Source organism: Neoarthrinium moseri (genome assembly GCF_022829205.1).
Source record: "Neoarthrinium moseri strain CBS 164.80 chromosome Unknown scaffold43_Wmoseri_CBS_16480, whole genome shotgun sequence".
Taxonomy (NCBI): Eukaryota; Fungi; Ascomycota; class Sordariomycetes; order Amphisphaeriales; family Apiosporaceae; genus Neoarthrinium; species Neoarthrinium moseri.
In genome coordinates this window covers 1,382-16,363 of record NW_026055157.1, presented here as the reverse complement: position 1 = coordinate 16,363, position 14,982 = coordinate 1,382, and the positions used below count along the sequence as shown (strand labels likewise).

The window sequence follows — 14,982 nt, the reverse complement described above, 5'->3', positions numbered from 1 at the left end:
AAGCATGGGTGCTAGTCGATTGACAGGGGGTTAGCGAGAGATCGTTGGGGATCAGTGGGGATGGGCATTTGGTGAGCTCTGTGGGCTCTGCTCATCTCCATTCGCTCTCGTGCCCCGTGCGCGCAGACTCATCTCGTCTGCAGATGCTCGCGCCATGCCGTCAGACATCATTCTAGAAGCTGGCGTTTCTTGGACAAGGCAAGTGACTGATTCATAGGATTCCTGTGTGGAACAACCGAGACAATCATCGACAGAGCGTTTAGACCATGGAAGATGGTACAATTGTCAAACGACGCCGAGCGGCGGCAGCTCCGCATCCAAACTACCAAGGCCAGCAGAACGCCTGTGCCTGTTTGCCTCTGGCTGGCTCTATTCAGTAGAACCTGCTCCCACGCGACAGCCTGCATCGCTAGCCCTGGGATCGAGGATGGTGCCGCCAATGCTAGACTCAATACTTGCGGAGGCGTGACACTAATCCGTACACACACATACATAGTATATAAATGTAGTAGTAGGCGTCGGGTAGTGGTTGCAGTGTGGACGGCGAGGCAAGGCCTAGCCTCAGCTGGACCACCACCAGCCATGCAGAACAATTGACGCATTCGCTGTGCCTCATGAACCATGACGATGGCCCAACGGCCAGAGATCTTCACCAAAAGTCCCCATGCGGGCTGGAAGGATTGCATGAGAACAGGCGCTGGCTGGTAAATGCGCAATGCATACATGGTCTTGGAACGACGCAGCAGGTTATTTGCGACTTATGTAACCCGCACTATCTATGTAGTTAACAGCGAGATTTGCCCATGTTCAGGTAGCTGAAAATCACAGCGGCGACTAGAGTCGATGCTCCATCGACAAGCAGTAGTGGCGAGTCAGGCTGTGCATGAACCGCCCTGGCTGTCCTGGGGATCCCTAAACGATGTCAAGGAGGGGAACCGACAATTGGACGTTTCCGTCTAGGCCTTGCAAGCAACAGCACGGTTCGAGACCCCCATCGAGATAAGATATGCTGCCGCCTGGCGGATATCCTTCCTTCCCCCCATGTTTCTCATGGCTTGGAACTGGAGGCCTTTTTCAGTCTCGTCCCAGGGGAGCAGAAGTCGGCAAAAAGTGGGAGACATGGGTCGGCGGCGCAGACGTTGCGGTGGCGCTATCAGAAGCAAAGTGACATGAACGACGTGCGACGTGATCGCTCGTCAACGACAACCTACAGTACGCTAGCATCTGGATTCTGCAACCTCTAGCTGTACGGCGCAGCCGGTGCCCATCGTTCTGCTGGTCTCAATCTGCCGGCGCCGAAGAAAAAGGGCCTTTTCCCATGGCATCACGAAGAGGACCAAAGCCACCAGAGGCCAAATTGCTGTGGTCCGTAACCCGTACGGTTACGTAGCTACGAGTGCGCACCGCTGCAAGTACCATAGCACGGTTGATGAATACGACATGCGCCCGAAAAAAACGAGAGCAGATCCCCCTATCCGTGTAACTCTGCTAGAGAGGGAACCATGTCAGTTCAATCTTGCCCCTGCCAGGCTTGCGCACCGGCTCCCCTCTATTACAAGGGCGGTCCCGACTCAACGTGCCCGCTCCACTGTCTAGCGTGCTCTCTGCAGTGGGCATTGCCTATCTCGGCTGCCCAGCCGCCCACCGCCGCCGTCTGATTCGCAGCGGCTGTGGCCCCAAGACTTGGGATGGACAGGGACGCGCAGGGACGGGGCACAACATCGAGCCATCCGTCCATTCGTAGCTGGTCCCCTGGTGCTGGTGTGCTGGTCTGGCTGTCCAGGTCTGGGTCTGGGCTGGGCCTTCTCTGTCTCTCTCTCTCTCTCGTTGAAAGAGAGCGAGAGAGAGAGGAGAGAGGGTGCGCGTGTTGCGTGGTGCGTGGTGGGCGGGTGCGTGGGTTTGTCGCCCGCCAGGCGCCAGGCCGTTTCCAGTGCCTTGCATTAACTCAGTCCCCTGTCCCGTCACATTCGGCCGCTCACTCTCATTTGGACGCCCATCCATCGCTCGCTCTTGCCATCGTCCACCCAATCTATCTATGACCTTGAGCCGACCTTGTTTCATTCACTAGGGTACCATAGTATTCCCTCTAGCTTGCTCCTTCACTCTTCTGTATTCCTCTTAAGCCCTCTCTTCGCCTTCCCGTCCCGTCCCCTCTCCGATTGATCGTTTGTTCGTTCGTTCGTTTGTTGTTCAGCAGCTCCAGAGCTTGACCTTCGAGCTATCACGAGTCACGTCTTGTGCCCCGGCAACCCTCATTGGCCCTCGTCACCAGATGCTCTGACCTGAGCAAGCCTGAGTTCAGTTGCTGTCGGTTTCCACTGGCCGCTACGTTCCTCGTGACGACCAAGACGGGGAAAACAAGCCAAGAAGGAGCTTGCCATTGTCGCTTTTCGCGTCGGCAGTAGCATCACGGGGTTCATTGAGCCATTCTGTTGGGAGTCGACCTCCTGACCTTCCCACTCGTCGATTGTCGCGTGGTACGTTCTCTTTTCATGCCACTGACAACCATGATACCTGCCTCCACACCTGCAAGGCCGTGTTTCAATACGCTCAGAGCTTGCTTAATAAGTACATACTAATCCCTCCCCTCACAGATTCTGCTGCGATAATCAGACTTCTTGGGTCACCGTGTTGCCAACCAATATTCGACCCAGCACCATCTCTGCCCCGGTCCGAAGCTGGTGCGAGGAGGTCTTCGACGCATCACATACTCTACTCTGACAGCCAACACGGTTTGACTGCCCACCCTCGTCGCCATGGCATCGAAACAAACGGAAGAAAAGGCGTCCCAGCCCGGCCACCTGGCTGTGCACACCACGGAGCTCCAGACTCAGAATGGTGCTGCTCTGTCTCCCGTCTCAACCAGCAACAGCCTCGAGAAGGGGCCCAAGGAGACCAGCATTGACATGCCGCGAAACTCGGCCAACTCGTCGCCTAGTTCGGCTCGTCGACTGAGCCCCTTCGATACCGATGTCGAGGCAGGTCAATCCTCGGAGAACCTGAACCGCAAGTCAACCCAGTTCACGGGCCGGACCCTGAACAACCCCAACTGTTCTGTCTGGCCAGGTCAGGACCACTGGAAGCAGAAGGCCCGCGCCGCCAAGCTGAAGAACCGATCTTGCAAATGCATGGCCCATCTTAGCAAGCGGACCAGACTGGTTGTCAAGATTCTCATGGCGGCATTGATCATCGGCATCGCTGTGGCCGTCGGCCTCGGTGTCAGCAAATCACTCGGCGCTGGTATCTGGAAACCGCAAGGGCAGTGATGTCTCGCGACGAACTCCTGTCACCCAACATTACTTTTTCACTGTACAAGTCGACGATGAGCAGCACGACTTGCGATTCTGAATATGCTTTGATTTCGATTGGCTTTCTAAAGCTACGCATCGATACCCACCCGGCGTTCGACTCGATTCACTGTATATACTTGTCACCACGACATAAAACCACAAAGAGGCGAAACGGAACTCGTCACTAGATGAGGCATCTGGAATTGGGCTGGCGTTTGGTGTTCTCGTTAGGTTTATGGGGGAGCGTCGATTTTCGCGCACGTTACTGGTGTTGCATCTGCCGGTTTTAAGGCCAACACAAAAGGAATATGAAGCATAATGTTTGGTAGTGCTGAATGTCTTCGGCAGCGTCTCAACAAAAGAGGCGACACCACACTAGAGCACAAGAATCAAGTCAACTTGATAGCCGTCCATCACATGCGACGGCTTCGCAAACTACCGTATTTGTCTGCCCATCAATGGCTATGCCGATTTTGATAGGACAATCGAAACTGGGAAACATGTGCCGATAGCCAATCCTGGCTCTAGAACGAGCTTAGTGTGAGACGACACCCAGCTAATGCATGACCTTGTCAGCAGCGATCGCCGCCTGCATAAACCAGATGCATTGCCGGGCAGCCAACGCCTGTTTCGGCGTCTATATGAGATGGCACATGGGACTTCAAACATGAAACATGAGATCAGAACCCCACGTCGGCTTACAACACTTTCTTATGATTGACAGAGCCTGTCAATCAGATGTACCTAGGTAGGCCGTAGGCGGTAGTAAGTGCGGTTCATAGTGTACACAGGAATTTGTACATTGAATTAAATCTCTAGGATATCGATGTTGACGGGACCATGAATCTAGCTCCAAGCAACATCGTCAAATGGAACCTTGCCGTCGTCTTTTGACCACGGGCTGTGTCCTCGGGCCTGCTGAGGATAAACAGTCTCGTGCATGTCCCGAGAGTCGTTCGAGCGTGTGTGCTTCCCCCAAGCTGGCGTCGCAGCCGTGGGCGTCACGGTGATGGCCGGCGCACGAGGGCTCATCTGTGGCCGAGCGTACGCTGAGAATGATGGCCGGCCAAGCTTCTGCGCCTCCTCCATCGTCGCGAGGGCCATCGGTGGTACCGGCGGCAGCACCGGCGGCCGTTCGGGTAGGTGCCCTCTCTCGCCGTCGGCCACCGTCTTGCGCCAGCTGAACCAATACTGCTCGTACGTCGCGTTGACGGCCTCGATGTCGGTCGCTGCCTTGACCTTCCGGTCCTGCCAGTTGGCAAAGCATGCGACGGCGACGAAGACGATCGGTATCAGCAGCAACACCACGTACATGGCCGTCCAGTCGGAGTCTAGAGGGTTGGCTGGCTTCGCCATGCGTGTTGATGTCGAGTGCTCTGCCATTTTCTGCTTCTTGTTCTTTCCTCCCTGTTTTCCTTTTTCCCCTTTTCCTATCCCTTTGGAGGAAAACCACGTTGATGTGTAGTATGTAGTAGCGAAAGTATGTCGTTGATGAAATGATAGGTGTGTGCTCGTAGGCAATGCAATGGCCGGTCAGGTCAAGCAGGGTCAAGTGAAGGTGTGTGACGAGGAACCGTCTTCTTAGTATATGCCCGCGGCAAGATCAACTCGCCCTAGGGGTTGTTAATGAAAGAAAGGCATCCGAAGACGCCTGTGCAGGGGAAAGAAAAGAAGGTGGTAATGTACAGAGTGAATGTATGCCTCAAAACTTTTTGATCGGCGGCAGGGGAGGGGCTACCCCCCGGTATTTGTACGGCGCGAGCAGAATAAAGAGATTGGTCTGGAACCTGCTAAAAGGACCTTGAAAGGGATTGTCACGTTGCGTTGTCCGAGTACTCTAGACGTCTTCTTTGTCTATGGGGATCCTGCAGGTGGGGTGCTCCATGCCGGGAATCTTGAATCGCTAGGGCGGCCCGCGGTTTGCTTACAATGGAAAACTCGTGAGTATGGGGCGTGGCTGTCCCAAGGGCTTGGCAAAAAGTGGTAGCTATAAGTTTCAGAGTCGGGAGCGATTCACAAACGCAGATTGATTGTTGGTCGAGCCGTGCATGTTTCCTCGGATCTGAGTCAGGGGCGTCGCACGTTTGGCGCCATGTGGAGTATAGTGACGTGCGTTGACTCGATCACACGTGCCGCCGGCGGCTGCATATCATCCAACCACAGCGTGCATAACCCTCTGGAGTCTCAGTCCCGTATAAAGAAGCGCTGTAGCTGCTCGTGCGGTCTGGCGGTCCATATTTTGGACCCAATCTTCTGCTGAGCCACCATGATGCTCCCTCCCATTCCCGGGCCATTTCATATGAGCACTACTGGTTGCTGGCGGCCAGAGCTAGCCGTGTACGCTAGTGGATTATAGTATTGTGATATACAAAGCATGACGCAACTTGCTAAACAAAAAACTGTACATCTTATTATTATCTTCGATGAATGAAATTACTGTGAATTACTTGCCCCATGGTCCCCCTTCTTAAAATCAAAACATCGAAACTCCTTTCTGGCCCGCAGAAGAGCCCTCATACCGGGGGTAAACCTCCCCCGTTCGTCCCCGGCACCCACGGTTTGATCCCATTGGCTGCCTGGACCTTCCTGGTCTTTAATGTTGTCAATATACAGTGTACGATCAACGCCGCAATCAACGCGACGACCATGAACACAACAAGTGTGATGGCGACTACGGTCGCAGTGTCCATTGCATCGCCGCCCATGTTGAGGAAACCCTAGTTAGACAATTGTATGTTTGGGAAGTGGTTGCGTCTTCGAAAGATCCTCAAAGGCAACTGATGCTGTGTCCTTAAATATAATTTTATGCGTATCACGGAGACAGAGGTATTGTTAGTGATAAGTACTTATAGGGACAGTTCATGAATGGGGCTTGTTGTTGGATAACAATGCGGACAGCCTTCACTTGTCTGGAGACTTTGTTCTGTTGGCAGGATGCCTTTGTAGTGGGGCTTCTAGAGCCGCATGGTGCGCTGGGAGAATGTTACTGCTATTACAAGACCTTCGATAGTCACGCGGCTCACGCTTTGCTACCACTCAATCACGTATAGCCGTCGCGTGCCTGTCGATCATGAATTGTGAGTGGATAGTACTAGTTTAAGAACGAGTGAGAATTGTTTGATATCAAGGGTATCTAAAACTTGGAAACGAATTTATCTCGGTGATTCAATCTGATTTCATGCTGGATACAAGTTTGTTTGGAAACGAAGTTGAACCGAAAAGGGCGAGTCGACATTCAGACAAAGACCTCATTTAGGCACCGGCATGAACACAGGTTTGGTCATGTATTAAACATTCGGGTATCTTTTTCTGAGGATCCTGTCAACATATTGTGCATTGCACCGATGCCAGTACTCGGTCGTATGCATGATGACCCGTAGCATACCGAAGACGATCTCAGCTATTCCACTACAAATCTGGATCTGGCACGAATACGGGTCTAGGTTCTGTAACATGTAAACAGACAGCATAAACTGCAGCGCAAAGGTCCTCGGAAGACTTCGGCTCCAATCGGGGGCGGGGGGGGCGCGTAAGGCTGCTTTGAGCGCCTGGATCGCCGGAAGAAGGCTGAACCACCATGTTCTGCGAACTGGTTCAACACTGATCCACAGACTAGGTTACGGGAATCCGGAACTTATAGGTAAAGGGAAATCATCGAGGTCGCGGGGACGTTGGGCAGAAGCTGATTAATGCCGAACGCCTTGAGCGTCCAGCCGAGCAGGCTGCGGAATGCCGATCCGAAGATGGGTGCCACTAGTTTTTCATCGACCGCCTTGATGAGGGACAGTACCGGGCCGAGCCACTGATATGGCAAGAAGATCCGGTACATCGTGATAAGGTCAGCCACATACACCGCCGTGTAGAGCAGGAAGGTGACGCCTATAAAGAAGAAATATGGAGGAAGCTCCCTAGTCAGATGACTATCAGTAGGTGAGGGTCGGGAAAAGGGTGGGCTGACGTACAAAATAGCCAAGTCTCTTGGGCTTAGGGAATCAGGGATTTTCGTCGTGTACGGCGCATCGCAGGTACTCTTCTTCGGATAATCCAAATCATCTCCACCGGCCTCGGTCCAAGCGAACGTTTCTTCCCCTTTGAGAAGACACCCTGGGAAAAGTAGTATCGAGTTATACTAATGCAATCGTGGCCTTTGGAGTTTCTATGGCCTCAGGGTACGAGACAATGGTGTAGAGGCGAATTCAAAAATCGCTACTTGCAGTGCGTCCCAGAAGGAGAGAGTCTTAGCCACAGGCTCTAAAGACCGAAATGTGAAGAACTTGCGATCTGGGGTTGCTCTACAGCCACATAGATCCGGCGTGCTATTTGTATACAGAGCGTTCTGGGCATGTGAGGCATCTTCATCACCAGGCTCAGAGAGAAGACAAAAAAGCCAAGACACAGCGCAGATGCCATGAACATCTGTTCGTAGACATTTGAAACACCATGAAAGAGTAGCTAGATAGTCATGACCTGACGCACAAACGGACCATCATACAAATCAGACGTGTCATGATGCCAATTTTTCTATTTCAGGCTACTAACAGAGCATGGAAAAGACAAAAACAGAAAATGGGGCACGGCATAATGGTAACATGGACAGTCAATCTTTGTAGGGATACTCAATTAGCATCATGACATTGCGCTCTACCTCTGCTCCAGCCCTCGTTCTCTCTAACTTTTCCTAAGCCATAACGGCCCGCGAACAGCCCGGCTCAGCTCCAGGGAGCGCGGCCATACACGGGACTGCGGATGAAACCGTGACCGGGCCACCGGCGCGCCGAATCCGACGGTCTGGTGCCGCTCCGGGGCACGCGAAGCACCACGATATAGATGATGGCAAGCAGGACCACGCCAACGCCGATGCCCACGCTCAGGCCGATCACGGCGGCGGGGGCTTGGGTTTGGGCTTGTCTGCTGACGACGGGCATTGCTGTAGTTTCGGTCCTTGATGCGTAGGTGTTGACTCCTTTGACTTAGGATCTTCGATGGATGTCCCTACGGGTTGCGGGTTGCTTCCCGACCCCATCTGGAAGGTGCGCGGCGAGCTAAATACACGTCTGGATGATGGGTGTGCACGACATGGCGAGAGTCTGAGATGGAACTAACGCTTTGCTCAGTATGACATCTACATACTCAACTATACATACCCCTGACTATTTGATACAGTCTTTGTCCCTTTTGTCGTGTCTCATTGGGTCTGCCTGAGGCCCCAGCATACTTCTGGATGAGCATTGGTGTGTTTTATACTTTCCAGCAGAAGGGAGTGAGTAAACGCGCAGATGTGAACGGATGAATGTATGTATTCACTGCTATTCCCCTTCTCCCTTCTATGTACCATAGTGTCCTGAGTTGTATCTCGCCAGACAAAGAACAAGACCCTTCCCTACGCCGGGTCCTCTAATGCATTGTACACCATCCTGACAGCCATTGTGTCTCTTGGAATCATGGCTCATTATTGACACACAAGGAGAAAAAAAAAGTGTACGTTTGAAAGAAGCAAACAAGGAGCAAATATCCACACCTCGCTCGCTCCGCAACAGGGTATCTCAAGTCAACGATAACCGAGCATCCAGCTCACGCCCCATATTACACCTTAAACATCCTGACACCGCCTCGTCTTCTCTCATCTTCTTCAGAGCCCGAAGGGACCCTGGTCGCCTTTTCGCGACGAAATCAGCCGATGACCACCTCTTGCGTCACCAGGCCGAAGATCCAGCTTGCCTCGCTCACACTTGCACACTGGAAACACCACTTGCTCACGTTTCCAGAACTGGCACCTCCTTGAGGAGCAACACCCATCTCGCCATTCTCGTCGCGAACTTCCTCCCAAACGTTCAATAGAATGCCCCTGCTTCCCAGCCTCGAGAAGCACCGCGACCCCAACACGACGTCTAGTTTGATGGTCATCTTGTCTCCATCGGCAGACTTCTTCGGCTTTTGAGCCACGACAACGCGTTTTTCCATGCCTTGATATTTGCGTAAATTCTGACGGGTACCAGAGGGCGGTCGTGTAATTTCGAGCAAGCAGTTACCGTGATCCTCCCACTTGCTTGCTGACACCATTAAGTGTAGACGAATCTTCAGATTGTTCGTCGTCAAGCTCATCTTGGCTGTGTTACCACTGTTTGCCGCACTGACCGACGGGGAACGCGGTGGTGTGCCAGAGGAAGAAGAGCTCGTATATAGGGAGGCCTCGGCTGAGCCTCCGCGGTATTGCCTGTCTACTGAAGACATTGCGATATCGAAAGTTTGATTGCCACCGCCCATGAGTTTCTTGAGGAAGGACGACGCAGAAACACTGGAGGCGTGAGACGTGCTTCCAGCTGATTGTGAAGGCGCGCGGGTAGAAGCACGGTAGCTGTTCTTCCGGCCGAACCAACTACGGCGACGAGAGGATGCGTCACCATCTTGTTCAGGGGCTTGGTGTTGGCCAAAGTTGCGGATCCGTGCTTCTTCTTCGAGGGCCTTGAACTTAGCATTGTCCATGCGAGCTCGGTGTACGGCCATATAAAGCTGCTCGCATTCCAGGAAGGACGGTGCCCTGAATCGGAAAAAGCAGGTCTCGATCTTTGTCACTTTAGAGTACAGCCGCGCGTAGCTGAGGACTGGAGACCTTATTTCAAGATCCAGCACGGTGCTGTTTCGGAGCATTACCAATGGTGTCAGATCAAGCGCGATCAGAGGGCGGTCTTCGTCGTGAGATACTCCATGCGATCCATGCGCACCACGCATTGGGTATGCCTCAATCAAGCCGGGTGTAGTGACGATAGAGCACGTATCGGGCCACAGGTCTTTCCAGCAACCTCGCTTGTTGTCCCAGTATGAGATGGCAGCTATCGACTTGAAAGCGTAGGCTGGTTGCTGGCCCCTTACTTTGGGCACCCCTGCCTGAGAAGCCGATGCAGAGGGGGTGAGGCTGACCGTGCTATCCGAGATAACAGAGTCTGTTGGGGTCTCCTGTTCATCCGACTTTTTGATGCTAATGGCTGGCATGGTATCGGGGATATCAGCCGCCTCTAATTCGTCATCAGACGAATCTGATGCCGAGTCATCGTCTTCATCAGAACCTGAGCTTGAGGTAGAATCTGCGGAGGAGATATCAGAAGGACGGTATTCATGTTTTAGCGGAGATGATGTGCGTCGCTTGACTCTTAGGTCAGCAGGAGGCGACAAACTCGGGGAGTTCTTAGACGGCAATGTGCGGTGGGCAGGTGGTGGAGGTGGCCCGTTGTCTTCCTCAGCTTGAGTTTCCTGGGTCGAGTCTTGGAAGCTGAGTGGATCAGGTCGCATATGCTCCCGCAGAGGACGCGATCGGCCTTCGTCTCTGGCAGGCGACAACGTCTCCGAGCCCGATCTTGACTTGGGCCTCGCGTAAGAATCTTGAGTAGGCGTCCGTTCTGGAGATACAATGGCTGAAGTCGATGTAGGCGTTGCTGGCCCGCTGGTTGTCCGCTGGTGGTGGTGTCGACTCGGGGTCCTCGTGTGAACCTCCGGACTCGAGTCTGCCCGAATCGGTGATTGAACGGCCGATGAAGGAGATCTTCGTTTTCTCTCACCGAGCGGCGCTTCCTCCCGGTTTAGTCTGGGTTGTATGGCCAGCGATTGGAGTTCAGTTGGGTCTGGCTTGGAGAGAGTGGGCGGTTCTGGGCTCGTGCCAAGAATTTCTATCCAATCTTGCACTTGTTCGTCGTTGTCGGTAGTCAGTGTCAGGAGCTGGTACCACTCATCATGCTTGCCTCTAATCATGACGATGAGTTGTCCATCTTCATCGCCTTTTCTTGCCGAGTATTGGCCACCTAAAATAGGTGGGAACAGAAGCCATGAGCGGCCACTGCTACCCGTCTCGCGGATCAGCAGGTCGCCAGGGTCTGACTTGAATAGTTGGTTGTCTCGAGAAACAAGTTCGACCTGGCAGTCTAGGCGCTGGCCATTGCTGTGTCTTAGATCTAAGGAGAACGGGTCCTTCGCATATACTTGTCGGAAGCGGTCTATCCTGACATTGTCGAGTGGCTCCAGGGTCTTCAAGTCTCGGACCCGAGTAGTATCTGTGTTAATGGCATCCTCGTCGACAACCCTCGCGCTCTCTTCTTTGTGCCTTCGGCGCGCCTTCTCTTGAAGCTTCTCCCAATTAGCTGCCAGATCTCTGTATTGGTCGGTGCTGGAGACTGTGCGGTAGCCCTGAGTAGAAGTTAGCCTATGTTTTCATGGATCAACGCCATACAAAATTACCCTTATAAATCTGGTGATCCATTTGACTCGGACAAGGGGCCGTTTCAGCAGATGGGCAACATCGACACGCTCTCCATCCTCATTGACAATGTCGCCGTCCTCGTTCCGAGGCAAAGCATTGACGAGGGAATCATTCTCGTCCAGATTGAGCGGGGCGAGGTTGACAATTAAGTCGTTGAAACCAAGTCGCCACACGTCCAAGTAGTTGTTGTAGATCGAGTGCGTAGATTCGAGCCATTGCGGCAACCTATGTGCATCCCTCAAGGGACAGCGCTTGTGGGCATTCCGAAGCTTTTCCAATGCAATACCCATTTGAACCACAGCTTTGGCGATGCTGTCCTCTTTCCCCTTGGCCGAAGGGGAGGAGAACAGATCCTCGGATACAACAGACCCGTTGCCGTGTACGAATTGGTTGAGAAGCACGGGGATAACTCCATCAACCAGTGTTTTCAGTTCTCTCTGGTAGAGATCCTCATCTTGAGCAAACTCCTTCAGCAGGCCGTCGACCGTTGCGGTGTCTAGATGATTTGACGTCCTGCGAACGCTGCGGGCTGATTTGAGACTGCTGCTTCTGCCAACCTTTGCCTTTTCGTCTGGGAGTGATAGAACAGAGACCAAATCGGAATGCTTCGTCAATCGTCGTTTGAGGCCTGGTTTATTGCTCCTATGACGCGACAATCCCGAGCCAGTGCTCCCCGTAAGGGCAGTCGTTTGGGTTATCGTAGTATCAGAAAGGACTGAGGAGAGATCCGATTCTGTTGCACTGAAAGACTCCAAAGACATGATCGTTGATAACTCATGAACACCTTTCGTAGGGGGCGGCCGCCGCCGAGGGTATGTCGCTGCAGGCATTGACCTCGATTGTTCAGACGAGGTTATCGACTCATCATCTTGGGCTGGCGGGTTTGGCGGCGAACCCGATGAGCGCCGCCGCTCACGGCGCTCGTCTTCGTATTCATCGTTGTGTCTGATATCATCCAAACCGCCAGAGTAAGTCATGCTCGATTCTCCCCGGAAAGCATCTTTAAGCCTTTCTTTGAACCCCTTCTTCGTGGTTGGCTTTACAGGAGACGATGTGGTCCTAACAGCACGACTCCTTTTCAGACCAGCTGAGGTCGGTGTTGAAGGCTCACTTTCCTTGAGTTTCTCAGGTTCTTCGTGTTTGTCAGAGATCTCGGTTTCGTCATCTTTGGTAATGGTGCTGTCCTCATCTCTTGAGGTGGAAGTCGACTCCGACTGTGGCTCATCTGTGGATTTTCGCTTGGACGCAGATGATGATCCACGTATATTGCTCTCATCAGCCCGATCATCCTCGATGGACTGCTCCTTGGGCTCCGGTGCGTCGGTAGTAGAGTTTTCGACAAAGGGATCAACCGTCTTGTTGAGCCAAGACTCGATGCTTCTTGGCTGGTTTGCGACCGGTTTGGGAGGTGGTTCAGCCCTCTCTGACAATATCTTCTTGCTCTCAACGAAGGCCTTCTTCAGGACGTTAGTAGCGCCCTTGAAGCTAGTATTCCTCTTCGCTTTCGGTCGTCTCGACCCTCCCTTCGTTGGCAGATCTAGTTCGCTGAAAGCCGAATATCCCACCGGGATATCCGCTAGCTTCGATGGGAGACTCGACGGTATATCCGAATCGTCATCAGCACCTTCTGACCCGCTTGTCCACGACTCGCTGTCGGACACGTCCTCAGTCATGGTAGTTCCTGTATCTGCGGTTGTCTGGGTGAACTGCGAAGAAAGCTTCGAGGATTTCTTCCCACGGCTGCGCCTCGTAGGCGTATTAGGCTCGTCGGATCCGGACTCCTCAAAAACCTCAATTCTATCCGACGGCGATGGTTCTCGTTGAGCACTCTTTGCACGCGCTGATCCACGGCGTGAGGAAGCCCGGACCGTGCTGGCACTTTCCGAGGCTCGGCGGTCACCCGAGTATACCCTGATCCCATCGTCTGGTAACGATGATTTCTGCGCCTGGACTCGAATACCATCGCCGTCGCCCGTCCTTGTTTTTGCCGGCGTCACCCGGATACCATCGTCCTGGGCTGGTTTGGACCTGCGACGTTTGCTCGATTCAACCACGATCTCAGAGTCCTCGGATTTTGCGCTCGATACCGGACCCGAAGAGACACTGGAATCAACCCCTCCACTGCGCATGGGCCTGACCCGAATTCCATCCGCGCTACCAACCGAGCCTGAGACATTATAGCGCTTGACACGAGGCTCGTCGGGGATTTCGACTTTGTCGGCCCAGTCTCTGATCTTGCTCTTGACGGTGGGGTTAGGTGCGGTACGCGGTGAGAAAGTCTTTGGCAGCGGTGATCCAGCGCCTGCTTCTCCGGGCGTCTTTGGCGATCGCGTCCTCGGGGGGCTCCTCCTCTTGTTCTTCATCCAGTTCGTATCGCTGACAACCCGCTTCTTAGGCGGGCTGGCGGACGGCGACTCCCCCTGGTTCTCTTTCTCAGTCTCATAATCGTCATCCTTGCCTTTGGTCCGCTCCACTACTATGACCCGTGGGGGTGGTTTCGCCTTGATCCCTTTCTTGATTCTGACGCGGTCCTCCTCTGTAACACTGGCCTCGTCGACTTGTATGTTCACTTCGCTGGGCTCGCTCGGTGTTGCGAAGGGGTCGGCGTCGGCCATGGAGGTTGCGTTCTTCTTCTGCCACTGCTTCACCCGGTCGTGCACACCACCGGGCGCTTGCACTCGGCGCACAGCGGCCTCGCGCATCTCCTGCTTTACCTGCTCCACGGTCATTTCCTTCTGCTTCTGTTTCCACTTCTCTCTCTCGGCGGCAACCCGCGCCGGTGAAGGGCGGCCCAGGAGGAAGTCCCCTAGTAATGTAGGCTGCTGCTTCATGGTGGCGGACCGCTGACGTCCAGCCCCGGCGGCGGGGGCACTCTTGGGAGTAGCACCACCGCCAGGGGCGGAGAGCTTTCGCGCATGTGTGGCATTGGGAGTCTTTGGGTTGGCGGCAACAGAGGCGCGACGGGGAGTTTCCGGGCCCGGCGAGGTGTCTTCTTCGGCGGTCATGGTCTGTCGGCAAGGGAGTAAGCTTCAGTCACATTCCTAAGGCCCAGAACGGAGCAGTCGGGATCCGGAGAGGTCCCGGATAGGCACGCAGATCTGCGAGGCTCCGACGTAGAGAGAAGGCTGCGGCCGTCACAGTTGGCCGCTCACCCATGTATTGTAAGGCTGGCGCATGCCGCGACTCGAACAGAGCAGAGGCAGAGGCAGAGATATGTTGTCCGGCGAATGTGTTGTTTCATCTACTTACATGTCTACCTGTACGGCATGCTGTCGGTATTCACGGCCGTTGCGGAGCTGCTGCAAGACAGAAGTCGTGGCTCAGACGAGGTGAGATGGTCAGCATCCGAGTGGTCAGCTGGAGGATCCGAGGTGTGTCTGTTGTCCGGCTGCTGCTGCTGCTGGGACAGGCGGCACTTGGCTATATCGGTCGCGATGCAGAGGT

The 14,982-nt window shown here is 53.9% G+C and overlaps 4 protein-coding genes across 4 annotated transcripts; 1 reads left to right on the top strand and 3 right to left on the bottom strand.

Moving 5' to 3' along the window:
- Nucleotides 1-2,756: 2,756 nt before the first annotated feature.
- JN550_009393 (uncharacterized protein) lies at nucleotides 2,757-3,266 on the top strand (the record flags this gene model as incomplete). Its single annotated transcript, XM_049321461.1, has 1 exon — nucleotides 2,757-3,266. One exon carries the CDS (start codon nucleotides 2,757-2,759, stop codon nucleotides 3,264-3,266), a length of 510 nt encoding a protein of 169 aa, XP_049168548.1.
- Nucleotides 3,267-4,136: 870 nt separating this feature from the next.
- Nucleotides 4,137-4,673, bottom strand: JN550_009392 (uncharacterized protein; the record flags this gene model as incomplete). Its single annotated transcript, XM_049321460.1, has 1 exon — nucleotides 4,137-4,673. The coding sequence occupies one exon, from the start codon at nucleotides 4,671-4,673 to the stop codon at nucleotides 4,137-4,139; it is 537 nt and encodes a 178-aa protein (XP_049168547.1).
- A 3,326-nt stretch (nucleotides 4,674-7,999) lies between these two features.
- On the bottom strand, nucleotides 8,000-8,215 carry JN550_009391 (uncharacterized protein; the record flags this gene model as incomplete). The annotated part of the gene is made up of 1 exon (XM_049321458.1): nucleotides 8,000-8,215. The coding sequence occupies one exon, from the start codon at nucleotides 8,213-8,215 to the stop codon at nucleotides 8,000-8,002; it is 216 nt and encodes a 71-aa protein (XP_049168546.1).
- A 745-nt stretch (nucleotides 8,216-8,960) lies between these two features.
- On the bottom strand, nucleotides 8,961-14,543 carry JN550_009390 (uncharacterized protein; the record flags this gene model as incomplete). Its single annotated transcript, XM_049321457.1, has 2 exons — nucleotides 8,961-11,465; nucleotides 11,517-14,543. 2 exons carry the CDS (start codon nucleotides 14,541-14,543, stop codon nucleotides 8,961-8,963), a joined length of 5,532 nt encoding a protein of 1,843 aa, XP_049168545.1.
- Between the last annotated feature and the right edge of the window lie 439 nt (nucleotides 14,544-14,982).